Raw genomic sequence first — 13,818 nt, forward strand, 5'->3', positions numbered from 1 at the left:
TATATAGTGTGTATATTATATATATATAAATTATATGTATAAAATATATGCAAACACAAAAATATTAGGCCACAAATAGCCCAATACTATCGAATTCACATTGGGAATAACTTATACATACTATCAATAAACTGTTTCCTCTAACAGCTGGTGGGACATTGAAAGTAAAACAATGGTCACTCCCACACATTTAAAACTCTGAATCTTGGATGAATCCTCAATGCAGAAAATCTCCATTACACTAGCCGCTTCGTACACCTGTACAGGAAGGAAGGCCTTTTGTCGTCCAGTTAATATCAAGTGGAAGAGAGATGTCTTTCTAAAAAATTAACTGACCGACTGACTGACTTCATTATTTCTTAGACATTTACTTCATGATAAATATTTTCAGTTCTCCAACATATCCCCTTCAACTCTTAAAGTCAATGACTTGCGTCGCCCGTGAATTTTTCTGTGGAGAATTTCCATACAACAATTTCTAAGTGCGTTGCAACCACTGAGAAAAAATTGAAATTCTACGTGCTATAATTATGAAAAAACAAAAAATGCGCGCGCAGACACAAACACATACAAAGTCATACACACATATAATGTATGTATATATATACATATATATATATATATATATATATATATATATATATATATATATTATATATATATATATATGTGTGTGTGTGTGTGTGTAAAATAAATAAGTGAGCCAAAGGAAAATCTTGAAAAGAAACGACAGTGCCAAGTACCTTCGTATATTTAACACATCGTGGCACAAAGACGTGCCCCGAAGATGTGTTGAATACACGAAAGTACTTGGCACTCCTCTGTCGTTTCTTTTCAAGCTTTTCCTGTGGCTTCAGCTAATAAACAAAATCACGATTATTTTTTTGCGATTTCTTAGTGTGTGTGTGTATGTATGTATGTATGTATATGTATATATATATATATATATATATATATATATATATATATATATAATTAACTTTATCACATACACAATTGTTCTGTGCATTAGTAGAATTACTAAAAGGACCTCATTCAAACTCGATGGTATCTAAACCCAGTTTGAATGAGGTCCTTTAATAATATATATATATATATATATATATATATATATATATATATATATATATATATATATATATATATATATATATATATATATATATATATATATATATATATATATATATATATATATATATATATATATATATATGTGTGTGTGTGTGTGTGTACACAAATACATATACACGTATATGTACACATTTCTTGGAGATGAAAAAATGATAAAGCATAAAGTCAAATGGAAAACAATTCACTAAGAACAGGCACAGATACCAAGTAGAAGAATTTAGCAAAGCTCGTTTTCGGCATCTGGCGAAGAAAATTAATTTTCTGATACAATATTTTTAGCAATGCACTGGACGCACAATACATACACAGATACACACACATATATATACAAGTATATTTATCGTGAGAGAGAGAGAGAGAGAGAGAGAGAGAGAGAGAGAGAGAGAGAGAGAGAGAGAGAGAGAAAGTAAAACCTCGACAAAACCAACAATTTCCTCATCCAATGCAAGAATGAAGATGTTCCAACCCTCTTGTGAAAACCTCACGTTCAAGAACTGCAAGAAAAGTCGCATTTCTCGGCATGAAGAAGAAGAGAAAAAGAATCTATAACGTCTTTTTTCCCTTCTTTTATCGCGATGTGAGTGATGTCGGTAAATCGTGTCATGAACCTGTAATTGTCTCCCGTAATGATGTCCAATTACGATGGCCATTGGGAACGGGTAAGGAACGTTTATAAACACCTTCGACAAATAAGACGATCACGACTCGCCCATGCCACCGACACACTCAATAAGCACTTACATCTCCCCCTCCCCTATCCCCTGCAATCCCGATTCTCTTCCCCTCCCTGCCCTCCCGACCTTCACTCCCCCTTCCTCCCTCCCTCCCGGCCTCTCTCTCTCTCCCCCTTCCTCCCGGTCTTGTCTCCCCCGCCCATGCCCCTCCCGGTCTTCTCTCCCCTCCCCTGCCCTTCCGGCCTTCTCTCCCCCTCCCCTGCCCTCACGGCCTTCTCTCCGTGTCCCTTCCTGCCCTCAAGACCTTCTCCCCCTTCCCTCTCCCTCCCGGCCTTCTCTCCCCTCCCCTGCCCTTCCGGCCTTCTCTCCCCCTCCCTACCCCTCCAATCCCGATTCTCTTCCCCTCCCCTGCCCTCCCATGACCTTCACTCCCCTTCCTCCCTCCCTCCCGGCCTTCTCTCCCTCTCCCCCATTCCCTCCCGGTCTTGTCTCCCCGCCCATGCCCTCCCGGTCTTCTCTCCCCTCCCCTGCCCTTCCGGCCTTCTCTCCCCCTCCCCTGCCCTCACGGCCTTCTCTCCGTGTCCCTTCCCCTGCCCTCAAGACCTTCTCCCCCCTTCCCTCCCTCCCGGCCTTCTCTCCACTTCCCCTGCCCCCCGGCCTTCTCTCCCCCTCCCCTGCCCTCACGGCCTTCTATCCACTTCCCCTTCCCTCCCAGATTCTCTCCCCTCCCCTGCCCTCCCGACCTTCTCTCCACTTCCCCTCCCCTCACGGATTCTCTCACCCTCTCCTGCACCTCCCGACCTTCTCTCCACTTCCCCTCCCCTCACGGATTCTCTCACTCTCTCCTGCACCTCCCGACCTTCTCTCCACTTCCCCTGCCCTCCCGGATTTTCTCCCCCTTCCCTGCCCTCCCAGCCTTCTATCCACTTCTCCTTCCCTCCCAGATTCTCACCCCTCCCCTGCCCTCCCAGCCTTCTCTCCACTTCCCGTCCCCTCTCAGATACTCTCACCCTCCTCCCATTCTTCTCTCCTCCTCCCCTTCCCGCCTTCTCTCTAACCCTCCCCTCTCTTCCCGGCCTTGTCTACCCATCCCCTCCCTCCCGGATTCTCTCCCCTCTCCTGCCCTTCCGACCTTCTCTCCACTTCCCCTGCCCTCCCGGATTCTCTCCCCCTCCCGGCCTTCTCTCCACTTCCCCTCCCCTCTCGGATTCTCTCACCCCTCCCTGCCCTCCCACCCTTCTCTCACCCTCCCCTTCCCCTCCCCACCTTCTCTACCCACACCTCCCGGCCTTCTCTCACCTCCTCCCTTCCTGGCCTTCTCTCACCCTCCCTTCCCTTCCCGGCCTTCTCTACCCTTCCCCTCCCCTTCCGGCATTCTCTCCCCCTCCCCTGCCCTCCCCAACTTCTCTACCCCCACCTCCCTGCCTTCTCTCACCCTCCCCTTTCCTCTCGGCGCCTTCTTCTCTACCGTCCCCTGCCCTCACGACCTTCTCTCCACTTCGCCTCCCCTCCCGGATCGTCTCCCCCTCCCCTGCCCTCCCCGCCTTATCTCACCCTCCTCTCCCTTCCCAGCCTTCTCGACCCTTTCCCTCCCCTCCCAGCGCCTTCTCTCCCCTCCTCCCCCAGCGCATTCTCTACCCCTCCCCTGCTCTCCCGGCCTTCTCTCCCTCTCCCCTCGCCTCCCGGCCTTCTCTCCCCCTCCCCTCCCCTCCAGACCTTCTCTCCACTTCCCCTTCCAGATTCCCTCTCCCTCCCCTGCCCTCCCAGCCTTCTCTCCACTTTCCCTCCCCTCCCGGATTCCCTCCCCCTCCGCTGCCCTCCCAACTTTCTCAACACTTCCACTCTCTTCCCGGATTCTCTCCCCCTCCCCTGCCCTTCCGGGCCTTCTCTCCCTCTCCCCTCCCCTCCCGGCCTTCTCTACCGTCCCCTGCCCTCCCGACCTTCTCTCCACTTCGCCTCCCCTCCCAGATCGTCTCCCCCTCTCCTGCCCTCGCCGCATTCTCTCACCCTCCTCTCCCTTCCCGGCCCTCTCGACCCCTTCCCTCCCCTCCCGGCGCCTTCTCTCCCCCTCCACTCCCAGCCTTCTCTACCCCTCCCCTGCCCTCCAGGCCTTCTCTCCCTCTCCTCTCCCCCTCCCCTGCCCTCTCGACCTTCTCTCCACTTCCCCTCCCCTCCCGGATTCCCTCCTCATCTCCTGCCCTCCCGACCTTCTCTCCACTTCCCCTCCCCTCCCGGATTCCCTCCTCATCTCCTGCCCTCCCGACCTTCTCTCCACTTCCCCTCCCCTCCCGGATTCTCTCCCCATCTCCTGCCCTCACGACCTTCTCTCCACTTCATGTGCTTCCTCCTCCCGGATTCCTCCTCATCTCCTGCCCTCCCGACCTTCTCTCCACTACCCTTCCCTCTCGGATTCCCTCCCCATCTCCTGCCCTCCTGACCTTCTCTCCACTTCCCCTCCTCCTCCCGGATTCCCTCCTCATCTCCTGCCCTCCCCCTCCCTTCTCTCCACTACCCCCTCCTCCCGGATTCCCTCCCCATCTCCTGCCCTCCCCCGACCTTCTCTCCCCACCCCTCCCCCCTCCCGGATTCCCTCCCCATCTCCTGCCCTCCCGACCTTCTCTCCACTACCCTCCTCCCCCTCCTCATTCCCTCCTCATCTCCTGCCCTCCCCTCCCCTGACCTTCTCTCCACTTCCCCTCCCTCCCGGATTCCCTCCTCATCTCCTGCCCTCCCGACCTTCTCTCCACTACCCCTTCCCTCCCGGATTCCCTCCCCATCTCCTGCCCTCCCGACCTTCTCTCCACTTCCCCTCCCTCCCGGATTCCCTCCTCATCTCCTGCCCTCCCTTTTTCCCTTACCTTCTCTCCACTACCCCTCCACTCCCGGATTCTCCCCCCCCCCCTGCCCTCCTGACCTTCTCTCCACTTCCCCTCCCTCCCGGATTCCCTCCTCATCTCCTGCCCTCCTGACCTTCTCTCCACTATACCCTCCACTCCCGGATTCTCTCCCCCTCCCCTGCCCTCTCGACCTTCTCTCCACTTCCCCTCCACTCCCGGATTCTCTCCCCTCCCCTGCCCTCCCGACCTTCTCTCCACTTCCTCCCCTCCCGGATTCCCTCCTCATCTCCTGCCCCTCCCGACCTTCTCTCCACTACCCCTTCCTCTCGGATTCCCTCCCCATCTCCTGCCCTCCTGACCTTCTCTCCACTTCCCCCTCCCTCCCGGATTCCCTCCTCATCTCCTGCCCTCCCGACCTTCTCTCCACTACCCTCCTCCCGGATTCCCTCCCCATCTCCTGCCCTCCCGACCTTCTCTCCACTACCCCTCCCCTCCCGGATTCCCTCCCCATCTCCTGCCCTCCCGACCTTCTCTCCACTACCCCTCCCCTCCCGGATTCCCTCCTCATCTCCTGCCCTCCCGACCTTCTCTCCACTTCCCCTCCTCCCGGATTCCTCCTCATCTCCTGCCCTCCTGACCTTCTCTCCACTACCCTTCCTCCCGGATTCCCTCCTCATCTCCTCACTGCCCTCCCGGACCTTCTCCCTCCACCTTCCTCTCCCTCCCTCCCGGATTCCCTCCTCATCTCCTGCCCTCCCGACCTTCTCTCCACTTCCCCTCCCCTCCTGGATTCCCTCCTCATCTCCTGCCCTCCTGACCTTCTCTCCACTGCCCCTTCCCCCCCATCTTCCCTCCCCATCTCCTGCCCTCCTGACCTTCTCCTCCACTTCCCCCCTCCCGGATTCCCTCCTCATCTCCTGCCCTCCCGACCTTCTCTCCACTACCCCTTCCCTCCCGGATTCCCTCCCCATCTCCTGCCCTCCCGACCTTCTCTCCACTTCCCCTCCCCTCCCGGATTCCCTCCTCATCTCCTGCCCTCCCGACCTTCTCTCCACTACCCCTTCCCCCCCGGATTCCCCCCATCTCCTGCCCTCCTGACCTTCTCTCCACTTCCCCTCCTCCCCGGATTCCCTCCTCATCTCCTGCCCGCCCGACCTTCTCTCCACTACCCCTTCCCTCCCGGATTCCCTCCCCATCTCCTGCCCTCCCGACCTTCTCTCCCTCCCGACCTCCACTTCCCCTCCCCCATCCCGGATTCCCTCCTCATCTCCCTGCCCTCCGACCTTCTCTCCACTACCCCCTTCCTGCCTCGGATTCCCTCCCCATCTCCTGCCCTCCCGACCTTCTCTCCACTTCCCCTCCCCTCCCCGGATTCCTCCTCATCTCCTGCCCTCCCGACCTTCTCTCCACTACCCTCCACCCGGGATTCCCTCCCCATCTCCTGCCCTCCCGACCTTCTCTCCACTTCCCCTCCCTCCCGGATTCCCTCCTCATCTCCTGCCCTCCCGACCTTCTCTCCACTACCCCTCCCCTCCCGGATTCCCTCCTCATCTCCTGCCCTCCCGACCTTCTCTCCACTTCCTCCCTCCCGGATTCCCTCCCCATCTCCTGCCCTCCCGACCTTCTCTCCCACTTCCCCTCTCCCGGATTCCCTCCTCATCTCCTGCCCTCCCGACCTTCTCTCCACTTCCCCCCTCCCGGATTCCCTCCCCATCTCCTGCCTTCCTGACCTTCTCTCCACTACCCTCCCTCACGGATTCCCCTCCCCATCTCCTGCCCTCCCGACCTTCTCTCCACTTCCTCCCTCGCGGATACCTCCCCATCTCCTGCCCTCCCGACCATTTCTCCACTTCCCCCCCTCCCGGATTCCTCCCATCTCCTGCCCTCCCGACCTTCTCTCCACTTCCCCTCCTCCCGGATACCCTCCCCATCTCCTGCCCTCCTGACCTTCTCTCCACTTCCCCCTCCTCCCAGATACCCTCCCGACCTTCTCTCCACTTCCCCTCCCTCCCGGATTCCCTCCCCATCTCCTGCCCTCCCGACCTTCTCTCCACTTCCCCTCCCTCCCGGATACCCTCCCCATCTCCTGCCCTCCCGACCTTCTCTCCACTTCCCCTCCTCCCGGATACCCTCCCCATCTCCTGCCCTCCGACCTTCTCTCCACTTCCCCTCCTCCCGGATACCCTCCCATCTCCTGCCCTCCCCTGACCTTCTCTCCACTTCCCCTCCCTCCCGGATTCCTCCCATCTCCTGCCCTCCCGACCTTCTCTCCACTTCCCCTCCCTCCCAGATTCCCTCCTCATCTCCTGCCCTCCCTGACCTTCTCTCTCCACTTCCCCTCCCCTCCCGGATTCCCTCCCCATCTCCTGCCCTCCCGACCTTCTCTCCACTTCCCCTCCCTCCCGGATTCCCTCCCCATCTCCTGCCCTCCCGACCTTCTCTCCACTACCCCTCCCCTCCCGGATTCCCTCACCATCTCCTGCCCTCCCGACCTTCTCTCCACTTACCCTCCCTCCCGGATTCCTCCCCATCTCCTGCCGTCCCCTGACCTTCTCTCCACTACCCTCCCCCTCCCGGATTCTCTCCCCTTCCTGTCCTCCCAGCCTTCTCCACTTCCCCTCCCCTCCCGGATTCCCTCCCCCATCTCTTGCCCTCCCGACCTTCTCTCCACTACCCCTCCCCCACCGATTCCCTCCCCATCTCCTGCCCTCCCGACCTTCTCTCCTCTTTCCCTCCCCTCCCGGATTCTCTCCCCCTTCCCTGTCCTCCCAGCCTTCTCTCCACTTCCCCTCCCCTCCCGGATTCCCTCCCCATCTCCTGCCCTCCCCACCTTCTCTCCACTTCCCCTCCCTCCCGGATTCCCTCCCCATCTCCTGCCCTCCCCACCTTCTCTCCTCTTCCCCTCCCCTCCCGGATTCTCTCCCCCTCTCCTGCCCTCCCGACCTTCTCTCCACTACCCCCCTGCCATCCCGGATTTTCTCCTCCCCTGCCCTCCCAGCCTTCTCTCCTCTTCCCCTGCCCTCCCAGCCTTCTCTCCTCTTCCCCTCCTCCCGGATTCTCTCCCCTCCCCTGCCCTCCTGACCTTCTCTCCACTACCCCACCCCCTCCCGGATTCTCTCCTCCTCCCCCCTGCCCTCCCGGACTCTCTCCCCCTTCCCCTGACCTCCCTGACCTTCTCTCCACTCCCTCCCCTCCCAGATTCTCTCCCTTCCCCTGCCCTCCCGACCTTCTCTCATCTCCCCCTCCCCCCCTCCCGGACTCTCTCCCCCTTCCCTGCCCTCCCAACCTCCTCTCCACTTACCGTCCCCTCCCGGATTTTCTCCCCCTCCCATGCCCTCCCGACCACCCCTCCAGGATTCTCTCCCCCTCCCATGCCCTCCCGACCTTCTCCCCACTTCCCCTCCACTCCCGTATTCTCGCCTCCTCCCCTGCCCTCCCGGCCTTCTCTCCACTTCCCCTCCCCTCCCGGATTCTCTCCCCCTCCCCTGCCCTCCCGACCTCCTCTCCACTTCCCCTACCCTCCCGGATTCTCTTCCCCTTCCCTGCCTTCCCAGTCTTCTCTCCTCCCCTCCCAGCCTTCTCCCCCCCTCCCCTGCCCTCCTGACCTTTTCTCCCCTCCCCCGCCTTCTCTACCCTCACCTCCCGGCCTTCTCTCCCCTCCCTTCCTCCCCATCTCCTCCCTTCTTCTCTCCCCACCTCCCCGCCTCTCTCTCACCCCTCCCCTCTTTCCTGGCCTTCTCTACGCCTCCCCCCCCTCCCGGCGCCTTCTCTCACCCTCCCTCCGTCTTCTCTGCTCCTCCCCTCCTTTCCCGGGCCTTCTCTACCCCTCCCCTCCCCTTCCGGCGCCTTCTCTCACCCTCCTCCCCTCCCCTTCCGGCGCCTTCTCTCACCCTCCCCCCCCTCACCTCCGGGAGCCTTCTCTCACCCTCCCCTCCCTTCCCGGCCTTCTCTCCCTCCTCCTCCTCCTCCCGGCCTCCTGTCCCCTTCCCCTGCCCTTCCGACCTTCTCTCCACTACCCCTCCCCTCCCGGATTCTCTCCCTTCCCCTGCCCTCCTGACCTTCTCTCACCTCCCCGCCCCTCCTGGACTCTCTCCCCCTTCCCTGTCCTCCCAACCTCCTCTCCACTTACCGTCCCCTCCCGGATTCTCTCCCCTCCCTGCCCTCCCGACCTCCCTCCCGGATACTCTCCCCCCTCCCATGCCCTCCCGACCTTCTCCCCACTTCCCCTCCACTCCCGTATTCTCGCCTCCTCCCCTGCCCTCCCGGCCTTCTCTCCACTTCCCCTCCTCCCCTGATTCTCTCCCCTCCCCTGCCCTCCTGACCTCCTCTCCACTTCCCCTCCCCTCCCGGATTCTCTCCCCCTCCCCTGCCCTCCCGACCTCCTCTCCACTTCCCTCCCCCCCTGATTCTCTCCCCCTCCCCCTGCCCTCCCGACCTCCTCTCCACTTCCCTCCCTGCCCTCCCGACCTCCCTCTCCACTTCCCCTCCTCCCGGATTCTCTTCCCTTCCCTGCCTTCCCAGTCTTCTCTCCTCCCTCCCAGCCTTCTCTCCCTCCCTGCCCTCCTGACCTTTTCTCCCCTCCCCGCCTTCTCTACCCTCACCTCCCGGCCTTCTCTCACCCTCCTCTCCCTTCCCGGCCTTCTCTACCCCTCCCCTCACCTCCCGGCGCCTTCTCTCACCCTTCCCTCCCCTCCCGGCCTTCTCTCCCCTCCCCTTTCCTCCCCTCTCCTCCCCCACGCCTCTCTCACCCTCCTCCTCCTTTCCCGGCCTTCTCTACGCCTCCCCTCACCTCCCGGCGCCTTCTCTCACCCTCCTCCCAGTCTTCTCTGCTCCTCCCCTCCTTTCCCGGCCTTCTCTGCCCCCTCCTCCTCCTTCCAACGCCTTCTCTCACCCTCCCCCCCCCCCTCCGGGAGCCTTCTCTCCCCTCCCCTCCCTTCCCGGCCTTCACTCCTCTCCCCCCCCTCCCGGCCTCCTGTCCCCTTCCCCTGCCCTTCCGACCTTCTCTCCCCATCCCTCCCCCACCCTCTTCCATCAGACTCCCTTCCTCGATCCAACCCTGCCATCCAAACAAGGCGCCCCCATCTCACCTGTCCTCTAGTCCCCATTCTCTTTACAAAAGTCCTTCTTTTCTTATTTGTTTCAATATAGATTTTCTTTTTAAACGTAATCCTATTCTTCCGTTTCCTCAGTTTACCCCTACTTCCTCTCATTCCCCTTCTTTGCTTCTTCTCCTCCCACAAACTTCCTGCGATTTCAATAAACATACAGCTCTTTGTTGGGTGAGTCGGTAGAGCTGCGGACTGGCAATCGCTGGGCCGGAGTTCGATTCCCCGGCCAGCTGATGAAGAGTTAGAGGAATTTATTTCTGGTGATAGAAATTCATTTCCCGCTATAATGTGGTTCGGATTCCACAATAAGCTGTAGGTCCCGTTGCTAGGTAACCAATTGGTTCTTAGGCACGTAAAATAAGTCTAATCCTTCGGGCCAGCCCTCTCTAGGAGAGCTGTTAATCAGCTCAGTGGTCTGGTGAAACTAAGGTATACTTCTTCTTCAATAAACATACTTCCTTTCAGTTATTCTCGTCCGTTCATTTTACTGTCATTCCCAATCTCACCTTCCTTACAGCATTCTCTATCTTTACCTGCTATCACGTATATATACTGCTTTTTTCTCCTCTTACTTTTATCACTGCTTACTTTCGCTAATATTACTCTTATACAGCCGTGCTACTGATATTATTAATACAGATATGGCTTTATTTCGGTTCTTGCTCTTACCGGTATTCTCCTTCCTTTTCTTCTCTCTTTACTTATCTTCTTCGCGATAAAAAGGTTTCGATTTACGCAGATAACAAAAACAACTATAATAATAATAATAATAATAATAATAATAATAATAATAATAATAATAATAATGTTAAGTACACCTTAGTTTAACCAGACCACTGAGCTGATTAACAGCTCTCCTAGGGCTGGCCCGAAGGATTAGACTTATTTTACGTGGCTAAGAACCAATTGGTTGCTTAGCAACGGGAACTACAACTCACTGTGGAATCCGAACAACATTGTACCGAGAAATGAATTTCTATCACCAGAAATAAATTCCTCTAATTCTTCATTGGCCGGTCGGAGAATCGAACTCGGGCCAGCAGAGTGCTAGCTGAGAACGGTACCCACCCGTCCAATGAAAAACTAATAATAATAATAATAATAATAATAATAATAATAATAAAAATAATAATAATAATAATAATCCACAATTATATGGTAATTTGTATTTAACACGTAAAGATTAAACAAAGATCTTCGAACACGTTCAGGTGTTCGAAAGTCTTGTTTTATCTTTTGCATATTAATACAATTTACTATATAAGTGTGCGTTTTTATTACATAACAGTTTTTCACGATATTGCGAATTTCTTAGGAATAATAATAATAATAATAATAATAATAATAATAATAATAATAATAATAATTCATTAAAAAGATTGGCCGTCTGCATGCTGTTAAGTTTATACTGAAATTCCTCAATTCAAACTTCTTTTTTTCAAAGAAGGTCTTTTTCCGGAATAATAATAATAATAATAATAATAATAATAATAATAATAATAATAATAATAATAATAATGATAATAATAATAATAATAATAAAATAATAATAATAATAATAATAATAATAATAATAATAATAATAATAATAACACCAGCTAGCTTGCAGTAATAAGTAGTACGAACACCAACCTGAGGGAGTGATAGACAACGATCAGTCAAAGATCCTCTGGGACTATGGTATCAGAACAGATAGGGTGATACTTGCCAATAGACCAGATTAGACAATGATTGACAATATCGGGAAGAAAGTATATCACGAGACACCAGAGTAGAAGAGAAAGAAAAACAAAAATTGATAAGTATCAAGACCTGAAAATAGAAATAAGGAGGATACGGAATATGTCAGTGGAAATTGTACCCATAATCACAGCAACACTAGGCACGAACCCAAGATCCCTGAGAAGGAACCTGGAAAAACTAGATACCGAAGTGGCTCCAGGACTCGTGCAGAAGAGCGTGGCACATAGTGAGAAAAGTGATGGACTCCTAAGGAGGCAGGATGCAACCCGGAACCCCGCACTATAAGTACCACCCAGTCGAATAGAATGACTGAGATAGAAAAATGAAAAAAGGAAATTTGTCTTTCAGTGTCATTTCTCCCTATATGTAGGCGATAACAAGACCTGTTTTAGCATATACAAAGTCTCCCTTTCATCAACTCCGTTTAACTTTGACTTCAAACGAAGGCCTATGTCCTAGGCGTAAAGTTAGGCTATGTCAGACTAATTTGGGTTGGCTGGCGTCTCTTTCATCCAGTTCATCAATAAATTATATATTTTGGTATTCAGCTGTCATCACTACTAACGCGATTAACAAAGTGTCATAAAAATTAATATGGAAATGATACAGATCCCATAAGAATCGCTATTACCAAGAGAATCACTACAATCACGTCAATCCAGCATCACGAATTGATATTATCGAGACAATTACAGTTTTTCAAGAGACTGGCTATTAGCCAAAGAATCTCCAACATCATGAGATTCGCCATTATCAAGAGAATCACTACTTTCATAAGAATCTCCGGTAACATGAGATTTCCTAATATTAAGAGAATCACTATTTTCATGAGATTCTCCAGTAACATGAGATTTCCTACTATAAAAAAAATCAATACTTTCACAAAAATCTCTTATGACATGAAATTTCCGAATGTTAGGAGAATAACTTTTCACAATAATCTCCAGTAACATCAGATTTCCTAATATCAAGAGAATCACTACTTTCACGAGAATCTCCAATAACATGAGATTTCCTAATATCAAGAGAATCACTACTTTCACGAGAATCTCCAATAACATGAAATTTCCTAATATCAAGAGAATCACTACTTTCACGAGATTCTCCAATAACATGAGATTTCCTAATATCAAGAGAATCACTACTTTCACGAGAACCTCCAATAACATGAGACTTCCTATTATCAAGACAATCACTATTTTCACGTGAATCTCCAATAACATGAGATTCCCCAATACCAAAAAGAATCACTACTTTCGCGAGAAACTCCAATAACAACATTTCCTAATATAAAGAGAATCACCACTTTCACGAGTCTCCCCCATGACAGAGATTTCCTAATACCAAGAGAATCACTACTTTCACAAGAATCTCCAATAACATGAGATTTCCTATTATCCAGAGGTTCACTATTATCACGACAATCAGCACCATCATGCAAATCACTGTCACAAAAGAATCATTGACAGCATGAGGTTCCCACTTCCACGAGTATCACAAGAATCGTCAATTTAACCTGTAATAATGCAATAAACGGAGATTCTACACCGATCACAATGTTTTATAATCGCGGAAATGGAAATGGAATATAGAATTTTAGGCCAAAGGCAAAGTGCTGGGACCTATGAGGTCATTCAGCGCTGAAACGGAAATTGGGAGTAGAAAGGTTTGAAAGGTGTAACAGGAGGAAAACCTCGCAGTCGCACTACGAAACAAATGCTAAGAGAGGTTGGATAGCAAGATGGAAGAAAGAGAATATGAATGGAGGTACAGTAAAAGGAATGAAAGGGGTTGCAGCTAGGGACCGAAGGGACGCTGCAATGAACCTTAAGTAACGCATACAGCGCACGGCGTGAGGTGCACTGACGGCACTACTCCCCTGCGGGGTGTTTTATAATCGAAGCAGACCCAGGAGAGACCAACTCAGGCCAAGAGGGGCTACAACCGTTCGCTAAAAGGACTGATGGGTCTGCTCCCGTGCTTTCCCCATTATGCTGCTTCACGTCCTCTCTATCCCTTCTTGTTCCATAATATCAAATAAAAGGTGGAGGTCGAAGCAGCTTCGGTTTTTGAAATAATAATTTAGTTTCGAAGGCGACCACTAGGTTAACGGCATGCATTTACTTAGCGATTATCATGTTCTTTGGGTTAGACATATATATTTTATGTGATATTTGCTAATATAATGATGAATAAAAATACTAAAGTTTAATTCTATGTTATATATATATATATATATATATATATATATATATATATATATATATTATATATATATGTATGTGTATATAAATATACATATACACATACATATATGTATGG

At 52.1% G+C, this 13,818-nt stretch overlaps 2 protein-coding genes across 3 annotated transcripts in view; both read right to left on the reverse strand.

Moving 5' to 3' along the window:
- Positions 1–12,777, reverse strand: part of LOC136839744 (dentin sialophosphoprotein-like) — a 34,338-nt gene extending 21,561 nt beyond the window's left edge. The window contains exons 1-2 of the mRNA XM_067106092.1: positions 12,425–12,777; positions 12,190–12,297 (exon numbers count right to left, since the gene is read on the reverse strand). Of these exons, the coding sequence (XP_066962193.1) occupies positions 12,190–12,297; positions 12,425–12,777 (461 nt within the window). The remainder of the gene's footprint in view (positions 1–12,189; positions 12,298–12,424) is intronic.
- The window catches only part of LOC136842054 (ankyrin repeat and BTB/POZ domain-containing protein 2), a 503,426-nt gene that overhangs the window by 413,292 nt on the left and 76,316 nt on the right, over positions 1–13,818 (reverse strand). The gene's annotated exons all lie outside the window — the stretch shown is intronic.

Source organism: Macrobrachium rosenbergii, chromosome 1, assembly GCF_040412425.1.
Source record: "Macrobrachium rosenbergii isolate ZJJX-2024 chromosome 1, ASM4041242v1, whole genome shotgun sequence".
NCBI lineage: Eukaryota > Metazoa > Arthropoda > Malacostraca > Decapoda > Palaemonidae > Macrobrachium > Macrobrachium rosenbergii.